General features: G+C 36.8%; 1 protein-coding gene and 1 long non-coding RNA gene across 11 annotated transcripts in view; both read left to right on the top strand.

The window, feature by feature from the left end:
• LOC309635021 overlaps window positions 1–16,548 on the top strand; it is a 517,380-nt gene that overhangs the window by 481,780 nt on the left and 19,052 nt on the right. The gene's annotated exons all lie outside the window — the stretch shown is intronic.
• PEX7 (peroxisomal biogenesis factor 7) overlaps window positions 1–16,548 on the top strand; it is a 91,330-nt gene that overhangs the window by 55,730 nt on the left and 19,052 nt on the right. For all 10 annotated transcript variants that reach the window (XR_014248555.1, XR_014248556.1, XR_014248557.1 and 7 more), the window contains exon 9: window positions 9,331–9,430. Coding sequence is in view for 5 of the 10 variants with exons in the window: in XM_082405737.1 (XP_082261863.1) it covers window positions 9,331–9,430 (100 nt within the window). In the remaining 5 variants the exon portion in view is untranslated. The remainder of the gene's footprint in view (window positions 1–9,330; window positions 9,431–16,548) is intronic.

The following is a 16,548-nucleotide window of genomic DNA, read 5'->3' as shown; positions in this document are numbered from 1 at the left end:
GGATGTGGCACATATATACAATGGAACATTACTCAGCCATAAAAAGAAATGAATTTGAGTTATTTGTAGTGAGGTGGATGGACCTAGAGTCTGTCATACAGAGTGAAGTAAGTCAGAAAGAGATAAACAAATACCGTATGCTAACACACATATATGGAATCTAAAAAAAAAAATGGTTCTGAAGAACCTAGGGGCAGGACAGGAATAAAGATGCAGATGTAGAGAATGGACTTGAGGACACGGGGAGGGGGAAGGGTAAGCTGGGACGAAGTGAGAGAGTGGCATGGACATATATACACTACCAACTGTAAAATAGATAGCTAGTGGGAAGCAGCCGCATAGCACAGGGAAATCAGCTCGGTGCTGTGTGACCACCTAGAGGGGTGGGATAGGGAGGGTGGGAGGGAGACGCAAGAGGGAGGGTATATGGGGATATATGTAAACATATAGCCGATTCACTTTGTTATACAGCAGAAACTAACACAACATTGTAAAGCAATTATACTCCAATAAAGATGTTTAAAAAAAAAAAAGGCCACTCTGGGAAACTGTAAAAATAAATAAATAAATAAATAAAAGGAGTGAGGAATGTTAAGCCTTAGCTTAATGCAGTAGAAGTCACCGCTTTGAACTCTGAATTGTGCTGATTAGTTCCAACAGAAAATTTATGGATTTTGTCAGTTAATTTGCATTATAATTTAAAAAGTCTGTTGTGCAGTGTCAAAAGGCAACTGAGTGGATTTTGCTGTATATATTTATACAGCATCTAATGTAAATGTTGCTTTGCCTCATCTTCCATAGTAGGAAGTCAGAAGATAAAATCTGAAAATGAAAATAATCAATGAATTCTGTGTGTGTATTATTTAGAAAATATGGACTAAAATATCAGAAGAAACAGCTAAAAGAATTTAAAGTGATTGCCTCTGAGGTGAAGGGCTGAGGAGGTACAGCAGGAAGCGGCTGCTCTTTGTCATGAACCTTGTAGAAGTAATGGACTCTAATCTGTGCAGTTACGGTTTTTTTAAAAAAGTTATAGAGCAGGGAACCTCAGTGTTTTCCTCTCTTAGTGAGTTGCATGCATAGTCAGTCTCTTTATTTAGATCAATGGGGTACTACCTGTCAGCTGTTAGTAGTTTACTCTGTCCCCTGAGAACTCAGGGGTAAATAATTCACCTTTGAGGGCTGTCCTGAAACCCCAGGGTACAATGTGGGAATACTAAATGTTCTAAAACTGAATTCTTAGAGATTTGACCTAATAGAATGAACTATATGGAGAATAAAAACCAATTATTAATCTGTTTTCATCTTAAACAAAGCTCAGCAGCGTCCCTTTTCTTTCTTATTAGATCGTGTGTGTGTGCGCGCGCATGTGTGTGTAAAACAGTAACCATCTTGAACTAGCTTCAATAGAAAAGGGGAATATTTCTCAAAATATGGGATCCCTCAGAGTCCAAGGGTAGGCGTGTAGCAGAACCTAAGGAAAGTACTGAAACTGCTTTACTCCAAATGCCTGCTTCATCATTCCTCCTCTTTCTGCAGACTGATTTTTTTTTTTTTTTCCTGTTTTTCCCTTAAGCTTTCATGTCCAATCACCAGAAAAGAAACAGAATTACTTGGTCTGGTGTTCTTCCCCTCACCCCCTTCACTGTATCCATCCTCCTCTGAGGAGAGAGTTGTTCAACAAAGGAGATCCTTGTAATCTGTGCCGACATTTCACAGCCTGATAACCCGAGTGGGTTTATTCACAAATGCTTAGCTGCTGAGGTGAAGACATTAAGTATTTCATGGTGATAGAGCTAATCAATGACCAGAGCACAGGCAGGCAGCTGCTGTGAGTTGAACGTTCTTCAGCACTGAGGTGTGGAGTGAGGTTCTACTGCAGCCTCACCTGATCATGTTAATCATGTCATCGTCTGTACTTCTGTGAAATGCTCTTCTGCTCCAGGTAGTCACATGTTGGCACCAGTTACAGTTGAGATGTACATAGACTATTCTTCTCCCTGAGATACTGATACTACTTCACGAGTAGATAGCGTTCTTACCATTTCTTTTTTAGTTAGTTTCTTTTGTAGTCAGATATTTGTTTGGAACTTTACTGCGAAATTATTTCATGGTTCCTCAGTTTGGACCAGTAAGCAGTGAACAAACCCAGTGTGAGTTTTTCTTTTTTCCTTTATCTCCTCTTGTTGAGGTGTGGCATTCTTCGGAAAGTCATCTGCATCCCTGTGGATCGCAGCCATAAATACTTCCAGAACAAGCCTTCCATCAGCTAATGGTTTTCTTTAATTTGCCAAAGTACTCTAGGCTTTGTGGTGTATGGTTCCTGGGCTTAATGTTTATTGTGATGAAGTAGAGTCAGCCCATCTAAAATACTGATCTAATTAAAGTCTTAATTGAAATATTATTATTAATTCATTTGGATAAAGAAGCTTAAGTCTAGAATTTTATCATATTTAACCCTGAAAGTTTGTAAATATGGTATGGTTTCCGGATATCTGTAATTCAGTGTTCTAAAAGTCATCTGTGAAAATTGTTAAGTAATTCTTCAAAATTAATCATATATTCTTCATTTAGCAGGCAAGTAGTATTTTTCTGTTTTAAACTTTATTTTGTTATTACCAGTTCCAAAAACAAACAAAAAACACAAATAACTCTCCAGTCTAATCATTCAAATAAAATGAGCATTAGCACTCAATAAGCATTTTTGAATTAATTAATGAAAGTTTACCTCTTTAAAAAATTGTTTTGATAGTCTACAATTTCTGTTTTTTTAATCCCCTCCAAAAGTGATACAGATGATAAAATAATAAGGCCATGATTTCATGTGTTCTACTCAGGGGGTTGTGACTTCAAAAGGATGGGGATCTCTGAGGTTACAAAAAGAGCTGATCAGTTGAGTGATACCTACGTTAGGAAGAGACAGCAAGGTAGATGAGAGGATGCAGTAAGTGCACATACAAAAATATTAGAAGAGAGAAAGGAAGATTCCTATGCTTCTTGCCATGGGAATGCAGATTTATTCCAATTCATGATTTCCTTGGGGTATTGGTTTTGAATGTAAATTGGCAGGCTAATGGAGTCTTGGTGTGGGCTTTGGTTTATGAAATTTTCTATGGAGTTTGAGGAGTTTGGGGGAAGCCTGACTTGGTCCAGTTCATTTGAATTTTCAGGATGTTAATCAAAACCACCTGAAGAGTCCCAGATCCTTCCCAGCTATATTCCAGATTCCCTGGCATGGCCCAGGCCTAGAGAAAAAGGGAATGGGAGCATCTTTCGGTAGAATGTACTGGACTTGAAGCCAGTAGTGTCTCGTGCCTTGGGGCTGCCGTTAATTAGTTATGTCACCATGAATTGCTTAATTTCTTTGACCATATTCTCCTCATCTCTGAAGTGAGAATAATTATACCCTGTATATCTACTTTGAAAAGTTTTTGTGCTGATCAAAAGCAGTACAAGAGAATGAGAAAGCACTGTGTAAACTGTGTCAGTCTTTGTTGCTGAGGATGGATTGGGTAAAGTGGAGGAGTCAGTTTTGGATCGTCTTTGTTCTTTATTATTGGTAAGCTGGAACTAACAGCTGTTAATACACTAACAGGTTATTAATAAATTCTTCCCAGTAATTTGTTAACCACCAGTGATCAGTGATTCTCAAAGTGTGGGCTTAAGACCAGCAATATCAGCTTCACCTGGGAACTTGTTTCTGAAGCAAATTCTCAAGCCACACTCCAGAACTTCTGAATCTGGTTTTAACAAGCCCTCCAGGTGACTCTAATGCAAACTTAAGTTTGAGAGCCACTGGTCTAGATCAGTGCTTCTCAATTAATGGGTAATGCCCCCCCACGGAGGTCAGACGTTCTCAACCTGGGCTGCACGTTACAATCACCTGGAGAATGTTTACACCTCCTGAAGCCGGTGGTGCACCCCAGGCCAATTAAATCAGGATTTCTAGGAATAGTGGTCACAGGTCAGTATTTTTTAAAAGTTTCTCGGTTGATTCCAGTATAGTCAAGGTTGAGAACCACTGCCCTATTGGCCTCACCTTCTGCCTGAAATCACTACTGTTTCTAATGGGAATTTATCAGATCTGTATCTTGAAATAAGTTAAGTTGGAGAAGTACTGCTTTGGATGGTGATTCCCAAACCTAGCTGGCTGAGCATCAACATTCCCTGCGAAAAGCTTTCTGGATTCCTTTCAGACCCAGTCAATTGGAATTTTCAGGAAAAAATTCCTCAGCAAAGCTGGGGAATGTGTATTTTCTGAATGTCTGGTATAAGGAGTTTTTGGTCCATCATTTGGGAACCACATCAAAAGGTGATTTAAAAGTTACCTTATTTGTGAGGTTGGCCTTAGTTATCTATCTTGTCCTTAATATCCTCACTTAATTTTTTTATTCATCCATTCATGAAATATTCTTTGGATGTCCATGTGTCAGACAGATATTTTTATACATGTAAGAGACACAAATAGGATACTGTCCCTGAATTCAAGGAGCTTAGTGCCTATTAGAGGAAAATAGATCTGTAAGTAAGTAAATGCATGGAAGCATTGTAAGTATTATGATAGAAGCCAGAAACATGGGAATCATTCTTGATTTCTTCTGTCCTATGGATTCTTCTGCCTAAATTTATCTCCAATCCATGAACCTTTCTTAATCTTCACTGTTACCACCTTAAATCCAAGCTGCTTTCTCTGCTTTCCACCTGGCTAACTCCTCAACCTTCAGATTTCAGCTCAGTGTCACTTCCTTGGGAGTTCATTCTTACATCCTTCTGCGTTGTCTTTTGGGGCATTTGTCAACTGCAATTACATTTGTGTTTTTGTGATTAAAAAAAAAATGTCAGTCTACCCCACTGGCCTGTGAGCTGTGGAAGGGCTGAGGCCAGGTCTCTCTTGCTTCTAGTGCTTATACCTCACACATTCTAGGGCTTATAAATTGTTGAATGAATAAGTAATTAAATAATGAGGAAAGAAGCTGTTGTTACATTTTTGCTCATCACTCTAGAGAGTGCTGGACCCAAATAGTGCAAACAGAGGGAATTACAATGGTGCAATTTGCTTAAAATTTCAAAAACACTAGATGACTATGAGTTACTAATGAAGGACCTAAAATGCCTTCTGATCCCTAAAAAATTAAATTATGAGCAGTGTGAAAACAAAAACCTCACAATTACTGATTACTAATTAATAACCAATTTAAATTAATGTACATGTAAGGCATTGAAAAGTTGCCAAAACATTTCCCCATCTTTTTCTTGTAGTTAGGAAAGACTCACAAAGAGTTAATAACTAACTCAAGTTGAAAACAGGAAAGAAAAAGGAAGAACTTTGAAAAATATTTTAAACCCTTTGCTGAATTCACCTGTAGGCTTAATTTCAAAAGCATTAGTATAGAGATTTCAAATTACATTTTAATCAAGTAAAAAGTAATTTCAGCTTAATTTTTGAAATAATTTTGGTCTTTTATTTGACACAGTGCTACATGCTTGCTTTGTTCAAGAATTGTGCAGTCAGAAGGCAAAAAGGAACTCAACCAAGACATTGTACTATGATGAATTTTTCTCTCTGTCCATCTCCAATTTAAATGAAAAATGTCCCTACAGTTCTGTAATATTTTTAATCATTGGAGGCCTGTCCAGTATATTTACTTCCCATGAGAGAGCTTAAATAGTCAGTGATTTCATCAGCAAAGAGACAAAAAGGCACCAAGTAGTATATGTGCTGGACCAAAACAAACATTTCACTTAAAAATAATGTGCCTTATTTGACCACTTAATGATATATGTAGCCTGACTTCTCCCATATTAAAAGGAGCCTATTTTACTTGTGTGGTAGGTGCATGAAGGCTCTCGGATATATAGAACTTTTGGGGCCCTAGAGTCCAGAGGAAGATTGCAAGGAGAGACCTTGCCCACTCCCTTAATAGCAATCGTGAGAAAACCTGGAGAAAAACTCACCTCCTCCATACAGTTCACCCCTTCCTGTTGGAATTTGAACGGAGATAGATAAAAAAATTCTGGCAGTGTACATGTCAAACTGTTAACAGTGGTTGCACTTGGAGGGTGGAATGAGGAAAGAAAGACATACATTTCTTTTGTTATTTATTGAAAAGGCCAATTATGATTAAAAAACAAATTATAGTTTATAGTCATAGTGCTCAGCTTTTGGTTTTCTCAACTTATTTGGCTTACGCAATTTACTGTATTCAGCTTGATATTTTTGATAAGACGTTTTAATTTACTGAAAATTATTAATATTAATATTGCTTTTTCTGGTTTTCCTGGCTCCTCCCTTTGAGGTTGAGAAAATTGAAGCTCAGGTTCTCCCTATTTCACACACCCTCTAAGGCAACAGCTGGATTCATGTTCCATGTCCTCCTGTGGGTTTCAGTGTTCACATAGTTGTTTTTTTTTTTTTTTAATTATTTATTTATTTATTTATTTTATTTATGGCTGTGTTAGGTCTTCGTTTCTGTGCGAGGGCTTTCTCTAGTTGCGGCAAGTGGGGACCACTCTTCATCACGGTGCGCGGGCCTTTCACTGTCGCGGCCTCTCTTGTTGGGGAGCACAGGCTCCAGACGTGCAGGCTGAGTAATTGTGGCTCACGGGCCTAGTTGCTCCGCGGCATGTGGAATCTTCCCAGACCAGGGCTCGAACCCGTGTCCCCTGCATTGGCAGGCAGATTCTCAACCACTGCGCCACCAGGGAAGCCCATCAGTGTTCACATAGTTTTTACCTGCGTGTTCCTCACTGATGCTTCTGTGAAGTTTTTGTGGTGTTTGTTTTTCTGTATTATGTAGGATTTTGGTTTTTTTCAGTAAGAGTGTTGGTCTAGGCACCTAGTCAGCTATTCTGCTGGGAATGAACCTCCCATCATTTTTGCAGCATAATATACACTTTGTATATTACATAGTTTCTATCAGAGCTATGAAATGGTATCATAACCAATAGCACTTTTATGGCATTCACTAGACTAGCCCTCCCTTCACCAAATACTAACCTTAGAGTTTTAGCATGCATTTTGTTTGATGAGTTTTTTTTTGCAAAATGCAGATAAATACTTGATAGTTTTTCCTGTGTTAAAATTAGGATGGTATGAATCTGTGGTGTGGAACTGGGTGGGGCTGTGACTGCCCATTAAGCTATGTATTAGCGCAAATTCAAATTGACTTTTTGAGTAGAATTTCAGCTCTCCTGCATGTGTGACTTTCCCTATCACACTTATTCAAGCTAAAGTTGGATGGTTTCACACATGTGTCCTCATTAGGTAACCTGATTTTCATAAGGCCCACCTCTCCTGTCCTCAGTGCAGCCTTATCCTTTAACTGGCTTAAAATAACAATAAAAACTGTTTTCTAGGAACTTGTCAGGAGGGTATAAATGAATCCTTGTTGCTTTTTATTATCCCTAAAAAATTCTAAAAGAAACCAGTCTTTATGGTTTGTCTAAAGAGTAACCCATTCTACTGAAATAAAATCTAAATCCCAAATGAAGTCAGAGAGCTGATACCTGGATTAAATTGACCTTCCCATAGAAGGACTCTGCTAAACTACCCTTTGGGGTGATGCCATTGACTCATGAGTAACAGCCCATGAAACAACATCTCTGTGTTTCCTTAAGAGATGTTGAGGATGCTCTTCATTACCTAAGCATAGGGTTTCTTCTCTGTGAACTCCCAAGGATGAATTTCCTTCTGAGATTTCCAAGAGCAATTTAGATGTAGACACTATGAATTCAGGGCCTGATCGTGTCTCCCTTTCTTCTTTGGCTGATGGAAAGCTTAGCGTCTCAAGGTCCTCCCTGTCAAATATATACAACTTCATGAATATATTTTTGTTTACCAGTCTCATTGCAGGTTTGAATTTACTTTACTATCCTTACTTTTCCTTTAACTTACATATTTTTGCCATATTAAATGCATATTTTAAAAACCATTTTGAATATTTTTTGGAACAAAGTGGGTATATACAAAATCATTTGATTATTGTTTCAAATAATGCAAATCAGTAAATAACCATGTTTCAGGAATGAAATTACACAATTACATATTTACTTTTGGTTATTCAAAATCTGGAACATTAGATTTCAGTACAATTTCTGTCTCTAGACCCAAAGGAACAAATATGCAAAGACAGTGGAGACCGCTATTATGATTTCTGAGAGAGACGGCAGCCTGTTCCCTCATTTGTTTGGACAGGAAAATTTTCAAAAGTAAAATCACTCTCTTTAAATATTGTGTAGATTTCAGTAATCTGATAAATGAGCTATTTATTCATTGTCTCTCTGGTACCCAACAGTGGATTATCCATAGCAACAATCCTTTTCAAACTTAATGAGACCGACTCTGTATTTATTAGGGAAATAACACCACCAGGTTAAACAAACTGACTGTTGGTTCTGTGTATTTACTCTCTTTCAAAGAGATCTGCTAAACCTTCAGTGTGTTCCATGTCGTAGATCATTAGGGAAGCTGAATTGGATATGACTCTATGATTCTGAATATGCCATTTTTGTGGTGTGTTTAGAGTCAAATAATAAAGATGATGAGCAAATAAAGCTTTAGACATAAAGTACTATTTTGTGCATTGAAAATAGGGCCAAATTCTTCTCCGTGCAGTAGAAATCAGAGATATATTATGATAAATATTACCACTCCCAGTCTATAGAGGATAAATAGAATACTTAATATTGGCCCAGGAAAACATATTTCAGTTTTTCTTTACGCTAGAAATTACATTGACGTGGACTCTATAAGAAAGGCTGTGCCTCAGAAAAAAGGTAGTTTCAGAATTGCAGAGATTTTCATAAGAGAACAGATTCTTTTTAAAGACTTTGAATTGCTGTTGAAATGTAAATTAAACCTGCAATCTTTTCATGTCAGTTGTTGAGAAATGAAGTAGTATTTAAAAACACAAAATGTTAGAGTTCATGTAATCCAATATCCTTATTTTATAGCCATGAATGCTTTTAGAAATTGCTGAAAAACTCTAGTGTCTCTCATCTCAAATGTCCTTGTACTATATAAAAAAAACAAACAACCAAAACTTGTTAGGCTTCCATCCTACAAAGTATGCTAATAGGAATATAATAAACTTTTGCAAGGGTAGATTGATTAATAATTCCATTTGGTTTTTGTCTTTTTATATACAGTAGAAAAGAGCACATTTTTTTCTTTATTAGATTTTTAAATGTAGATTAGTAGTGGGGCTCTGCATTTATGAATTGGTTGAACCTGTTTTGATGAAATCTGCTATGTTAAATATCTATTTTTTCTTAGATAAAATTTTTTGTAGTTTTAATATTTAAATTATTTCTTTTTCTTTATGTTCACAGATTCTGGAACTTTTCAAAGCCTGACCCTCTTCTTGAAACAGTGGAACATCATACAGAATTTACTTGCGGTTTAGATTTAAGTCTTCAGAGTCCTACTCAGGTAATGGATCAATCTCCTCATGTTTTTTCTACCCATACAGTTTACAAATACCTCTACATGTGGCATGTGTTGCTTTTATGAGCAAGAGTCTTGCCTTTAGGGCAGGGCAAAGTACGTTTACTTAATAAACCTGATCTTTTTTTGCTGTATAAACTTGAGCATTTGAAATACTAGGGAAGAAGAGGTATCCAGAAACTTGGCATACCTCTCTCCTTTTGAGAGATTGACTGTCTGAGAGGAAAAGGAAACTTCCCCAAAAGTATTGTGCTTATTAACATTGTAGACCTCTTCCAATGGGTAACAAAAGAAGAATGGAATGAGGAAGGATTGTCCCCAGAGGTTGGTGGGAGTCAAGAGTATGTGGTCCTGGATTCAGCTGTCCCGCTAAGCATTTGAGATGACGGGCAGGTCATTTCTCTGTCAGGACTGTCACCCTCATCTCCACACCCCACAACGGAAGAGAGGCTTTACATGAAGAACAAAGTAGAGGAGAGTGGCAACTGTTTTAATTACTAAAGTTCACATTTCCCCCCTTTTTTTCTCTTGAGGACTTCAGAGTCAATATTTTAGATTTTATATATTCTTCAGGTTTTTTAAAAAAGCAGTTTCAGTTTTGAAAATTGTAAACTCAGGTCAGAAACACTGGACTATGTTGAGTGATAAGATACTTTATAATACAGACTATGTGAAAACACCAACATATCAATGGAACAAAGTAATATGTGAAAATTCTACAGTATGACTAAGAAGTTATGCATTTATGATAAATTTTAGAAGTTAGACAAAAAACAAATTACATTTCTCAATACTGTATTCTTAAGTTTAAGTGAATACATGGGTTTCTTATTATTTTAGGAGTTCAAGACAATTCTGAGTTTAAAATATTTTCATTAGACATTAGAATATTCTCATTAACATTAGAATAATTGTTTGAAAATGACTTAACAGCATCTAAGAAGAGAACAAATTGAAATAGTGAGGGGTGAAATGGCATTATCTTTAATGTGTATACAATGTGCTTTAAATGTACTAGTTCTTTTTCTGAGAAAAACATTTATTATAGATGATTTTTTAATAAAATAATTATACCCATTTGCTATCCCAATTTAAAAAAGTTGTAACGTACCTATTGAAATATGGCAATACCCAAAAAATGACCCTAAATAGATATCTTCCTTCTCATATATTTCTATTAACCCATCTCTGTGATCCCCAGACTGTGGCCTGAGGCAACACATGTGCCTCCGTGACACATGGCAGTTCCTCACCCGGGTCTTGGAGAGAGCCAAATGTCGAATTAGTGTTTTCACTTTCTTCAGATAAGTACCTCGAAGTGTAATTCCTGGATCATATAGTAGTTCTATTTTTAATTTTCTGAGGAATCGCCAGTATTTTTTTCCATAGTGGCTACACCAATTTGCATTCCCACCAACAGTGTATAAAGGTTCCCTTTTCTCCACATCCTCACCAACGCTTATTATTATTATTATTATTTGGCTGCATTGGGTCTTCGTTGCTGTGCGCGGGCTTTCTCTAGTTTTGGTGAGCGGGGGCTACACTTTGTTGCGGTGCATGGGCTTCTCTTTGCAGTGGCTTCTCTTGTTGCGGAGCATGGGCTCTAGGCGCACAGGCTTCAGTATTGTGGCACGCAGGCCCTAGAACATGTGGGCTTCAGTAGTTGTGCCACGTAGGCTCAGTAGTTGTGACTCGTGGGCTCTAGAGCGCAAGCTCAGTAGTTGTGGTGCATGGGCTTAGTTGCTCCGTGGCATGTGGAATCTTCCCAGACCAGGGATCGAACCCGAGTACCCTGCATTGGCAGGTGGATTCTTAACCACTGCGCCACCAGGGAAGTCCTAGAGTTAATTTTTGTGTATGGTGTAAGATAGTGGTCCAGTTTCATTCTTTTGCACGTGGCTGTCCAGTGATTAGTGTTTTTAAAGGTCATTCTGGCTGTTGTGGGAGAATAGACCATAGATATGATTGGAAGCGGGGAAGTCATATTGGAGTATCTTGGAGTAATCAGGCAAAAGACAATGGTGACTTAAAATCTAAGAGATGTAGAGATGGAAAGATTCAGAATAAATTGCTGGATGTTTCATATGGATCAACTTAATAGTTTGGAGATAGTGATTGTAGGATTTGCTGCTGGATTGGAAGTAGGCTATGAGAAAAACAGAAGAATCAATTTGGATTTGGATCTGAAAAACAAGGTGAGATAGGGGAAGAGGAAGGAACTTCAAATAGGAACAATCAAGAGTTGTGTTTCAAATGTCTCCTGTTAGACATTCAAATGGAGATAGGCAGTTTGATAGAGGCTGTCCACCTCAGGGAAGAGTTTAGGGCTAGAGACACAAATATGGGAATTTTTAGCATATAAATGGCTTTAAAAGTTTGGGGGCAGAGTGAAATTATCTGGAGAGAATATGTGGAAGAAGAGGCTCAGAAAAAGCTAGAAGCCTGAAAGAAGAGAATTCCAGCAAAGGGGATTGAGAAGGAATGACTAGTGAGGTAGAAGAAAAACTATAAAAGTATGGTATCTTTGAAGTTCAAAGAAAATAGTAGTTCAAGGAGGAGAAAATCACACATGCTGCTGGTGGGAATATAAAATGTTGCCATCACTTTGGAAAAGTTTGACAGTTTCTTAAAAAGTTAAATGTAAATTTACCATACACCTCAGCAATTACACTCTTAGATACATACTCAGAAATGAAAATATATGTCCACATAAAGACTTGTATGTGAATGTTCATAGCCAGAAAGTAGAAGTAATCCAAACGTCCATCAACTGGTGAATGAATAAACGAAATGTGGTATACCAATGCTACAACATGGATGAATCTCCAAAGTATTATGCTAAGTGAAAGAAGCCAGATACAAAAGACTACATATTGTATAATTTTGTTTATATAAAATGTCCAGAAAATGCAAATCTATAAAGATAGAAAGGAGATTAGTGGTTACTTGGGGAAGGAGCTGAGAATGGGAATTATCTGCAGATGAACACAAAGGGTCTTTAGGGAGTGATGGAAATGTTCTAAAACTGGATTGTGGTAATAGTTATACAGCTGTGTAATGATACTAAAAATCATTGAATTGTACACTTAAAATGGGTGAATTTTATGGTATTTAATTTATATTGGGTTGGCCAAAAAGTTCATTTGGGTTTTTCCATAAGTTGTTTCTGAAAAACCTGAATGAACTTTTTGGCCAACCCAATACCTCGGTGAAGCTGTTTAAAAAAAGAGAGATAGAATGGGAAAAGTTCTGATTTTTCCTAAGATGTAAAAAGATGAAAATCTTTTCACTGTAAAAATAAGAAAAAAGGCAGATAAACTATAAAATCAGAACTTTGTGAACCCATCAGAGAGCTGAGGTGGCAGGGAAAAGAAGTAGCCTGAAATCCAAAGAGAGACAGACCCCTTCCTCTAAGGAGAGATGGGACACTAGGACTATTTTACCTGTGACAAAGCACAGGAAGACACAGCTGCTATACGAAAGGGATATAGTGGGAAAAGTGAACAACATGTGTGAACAAATGAGGGATTTCAGCAGAGAGATGAAAATATAAGAAAGAATCAAATGAAAATAGAAAAAATTTAGAAGTACAGTACAAGGGATACAGTCCTTCAATATACTCATCAGTAAATTTAGAGATAGGTCACTAGAAACTACCCAAGCTGAAACAATAGGAGAAAACAAGAATGAGGGAAGTAAAAGAGAACAGAACATCCAGGAACTATGGGAAAATATCAGATTGGAGTCCAGAAGGAAGGAGAGAATAGGGAAGAAGTATTTAAAGAAAATTTTCCAGGGAATTCCCTGGCGGTCCAGTGGTTAGGACTCAGTGATTTCACTGCTGTGACCCGGGTTCAGTCCCTGGTTGGGGAACTAAGATCCTGCAAGCTGCGTGGCATGGCCAAAAAAAAGAAAATTTTCCAAAATAGTAAAAGTTGTGAAACCACAGATCCAAGAAGTCCAGAGAAACCCAAGCAGGATTTAAACAAAGAATCAAAACATCAAGGCATACCCATATTCAAACTGCTAAAAAACAAAGATAAGGAGAAAATTTTAAAGGCAGACAGAGGAAAAAAGAAACATATCCAGAAGACTAGAGATAAGAATTACAGCAGACTTCTTGTCATAAATCATATAGGCCAGAAGATGATGAAATGTCTTTTTAAAGTACTGAATGAAAAAACTGTAAACCCATAATTCTATACCCAGTGAAAGTACCATTTGAATATAAAGAGAAAATAAGGAAATTTTCAGACAAAGGAAAGCTGAGAGCACATCTCTGCTGTAAGAAATGTTAAAGGAAGTTCTGTGCAGAGAAATAAGCCCAGACCAAAACGTGAAACTATGGAAAGAGAGAAAAGGAGGGAGGGAGGGAGGAAGGAAGGGAGGGAGGGAGGGAGGGAGGGAGGAAGGGAGGGAGGAGGGAAGGGAGGGAAGGAAGAAGGAAGGAGAGAAAGGGAAGGAAAATGAAAGGAAGGGAAGGAAGGGAGGGAAAGAAGGAGAGAGAAAAAAAACCTCTGGAAATGGCAAAAATGAAGTAAATGTACCAGACACTTTTTAAGTTAATTTTATCACTCTGAAAAATAATTAACTGCCTAAAGCAAAAGTAGTATTGTATTCAATACATTTGTGTACAATATATTGTAAGGTTTTTAATATATGCAAAAGTAAAATGTAGGACAATAATAGAACAAGGGAAGAGAGGGAGGAGTTAGAAGTATACTGTTGTAAAGGCATTACTACATGCGAAGTGCTATAATACTATTTGAAGGTAGATTGTGATAAATTCAAGATGTATATTGTAAACCCTATGGTAACCTCTAAGAAATTTTTAAAAAAGAGCTATCATTAATAAGCCAATGGTGGAGATGATTATTTTAAAAATCAATTACTTCAACATAATAAAAGCCACATAGAAAAATCCTTAGCCAACATCATACTCATTGGTGAAAGACTGAAAGCGTTTTCTTTAAGATCAGGGATAAGACAAGGATGTTCACTTCTACCACTTCTATTCAACATAATATTGGAAGTCCTAGCCAGAGCAATTAGTCGAGGAAAAGAAATAAAAGGCATCTAAATTGGAAAGAAAGAAGTAAAATTATATCTTTTCTCAGATGACATGATCTTATATGTGGAAACCTTTGAATCCAACCATTTCAACAATTATATTAAATGTAAATGGTCTAAACACCAAAATTAAAAGACATTAAAAGTGATAGATATGTGAGGGACTTTGAGAAGACTAGGTCAAGATTTAGTGACCTATCAGATTTGGGGTTTGAAGAAGAGGTTTTCTGACTCCAAGTTCTAGGATTTGGTTACTCTGTATAACATTTTCAGTGATTAGTTTATCCTGTTCTCCATTTTATTTATACTGTGTCTTGGGCTTTAAACTTTCCTTTCAAACTAAGATCATGATCCCAACCAATATGTTTTTTTTAAAAAAGCGTATCTAACATTAACACATTTTAACCCAAACATTTATTTTTATTATTAATGTATAGTTTTACCAAGTAACATTAAACTCCCTTCTAGGGGAAATAAGAATCAAGTTCTTAGTGCATCTCCCTATATTTTTCTCACTTATTTTATCTCAGTTGTCTATTGCTATATAACAAACTCCCCCACAATTTAGTGGCTTAAACAACAATTTTCTTTGCTCACAGTTCTGTGAGTCAACAATTTGGGACGAGCTCAGCCAAGCAGTTCCTCTGTTGGTGTCTCAGGTGGCTCCAGTCATCTGGTGGCTTAACCAGGACTGGGTGGTCTAAGATGGCCTCACATAGATGTGTAGGGTGTAGCACTGGTTGTCTTCTGATCCATGTGTCTCTAGATAAGTCCAGGTTTCTTCACCTAACAGTTGTAGCTTTCCAGGAGGGTGAGAGCAAAAGCTGCAAGGTGTCTTCAGGACTAGACTTTGAAGTCACACAACATTCCTTCTGTGGCAAAGCAAGTTACAAGGCCAGCTCAGATTCAGAGAGTGACAGAGAGACTCCACCTCTTGTTGGGAGGAGCTGCAAAGAATTTGTAGCCATTTAAAATCTACCACATTAACCTTTTGTTGGTATAGTTGGTAGTTTAAGTTATTTTTGACATATAATATTTATCCTTTATTCTCACAAATATGTATTCAGGTTTACTGGTTGCATGTTAATTTAATTTCACTCTTTGTTCATAGTTTATTCTCTTAGAAAGTACCTTTCCATCTGCTTTCAAAAACTTGTCATCTCTTGTGGTGATCTTAACAGCTGTGAGACTTTGCTGATGTTACTTTTGGGCTCCCGTGTCTTAATATATTCCCTGTCTTAAAAGAGATTTTTCTTGTATTTATAATTTTATATTTATAATTTTCTTTTTAGCTTCTCCATTCTTAGAGATCTGAAAAATGAGATCCAAAGACATTCTTGTATTATAACCTTCTTTCTTTTTGACAAAGTGTAAGATCTTGTCTTTAAAGGTTTAAAACTTGACAAATAAGTGTCTGGGGTCATTCTTTAAGGATAATTGCTGAGAAATACTCTGTGCCCTCTTGTTAACCAGGCTGAAATCATCTTTCACTTCAGAAAAATTTTCTTTGAAATTTTTCCCTCTGATCTTGATTTGTATAGTCCAGGCATTTTCTCTTTTCTTTCTTATCCTTATTATCTCTATATTGGAAACCTTTTTTTCTGTTTTTAGGCTTATGATTCTAGACCTGTAATATGTCCATTTGTATAATTGGGATTTTCTGTATTAATGTATTTTTAGAATCCCTGACTTTGTGCTCTGCAGTATCAACTCTGCTCTTTTGAATGCTCATGGATATTTAGTTTAGTATGTATAAGCTGGGTACAGGTTTATATATCATTACACATTCCTTTTGGAAGATAGTTATTTCTCTTTTAAATCCCCTTTAAAGTAGGCATTATTAGTTCATTCTAAGACATCTCATCTATGTGTTCAATAAATTTATCTTTTTTCCCCATGATGAAATTGGGAAATTATATTTAGAAGAAAGAAAAAAGATTACCCATGGTTTTGCCACTCTAGAAAGAATCTCTATTATACCATATTAACTTGTTTCTTTTCAGCCCTTTTTAAGGAATTTTTATTTGAAGTGT

The sequence above is a fragment of the Balaenoptera borealis genome (genome assembly GCF_965194805.1).
Source record: "Balaenoptera borealis genome assembly, chromosome: 9".
NCBI classification, from domain to species: domain Eukaryota; kingdom Metazoa; phylum Chordata; class Mammalia; order Artiodactyla; family Balaenopteridae; genus Balaenoptera; species Balaenoptera borealis.
This window is presented reverse-complemented; position numbering and strand designations above follow the sequence as displayed.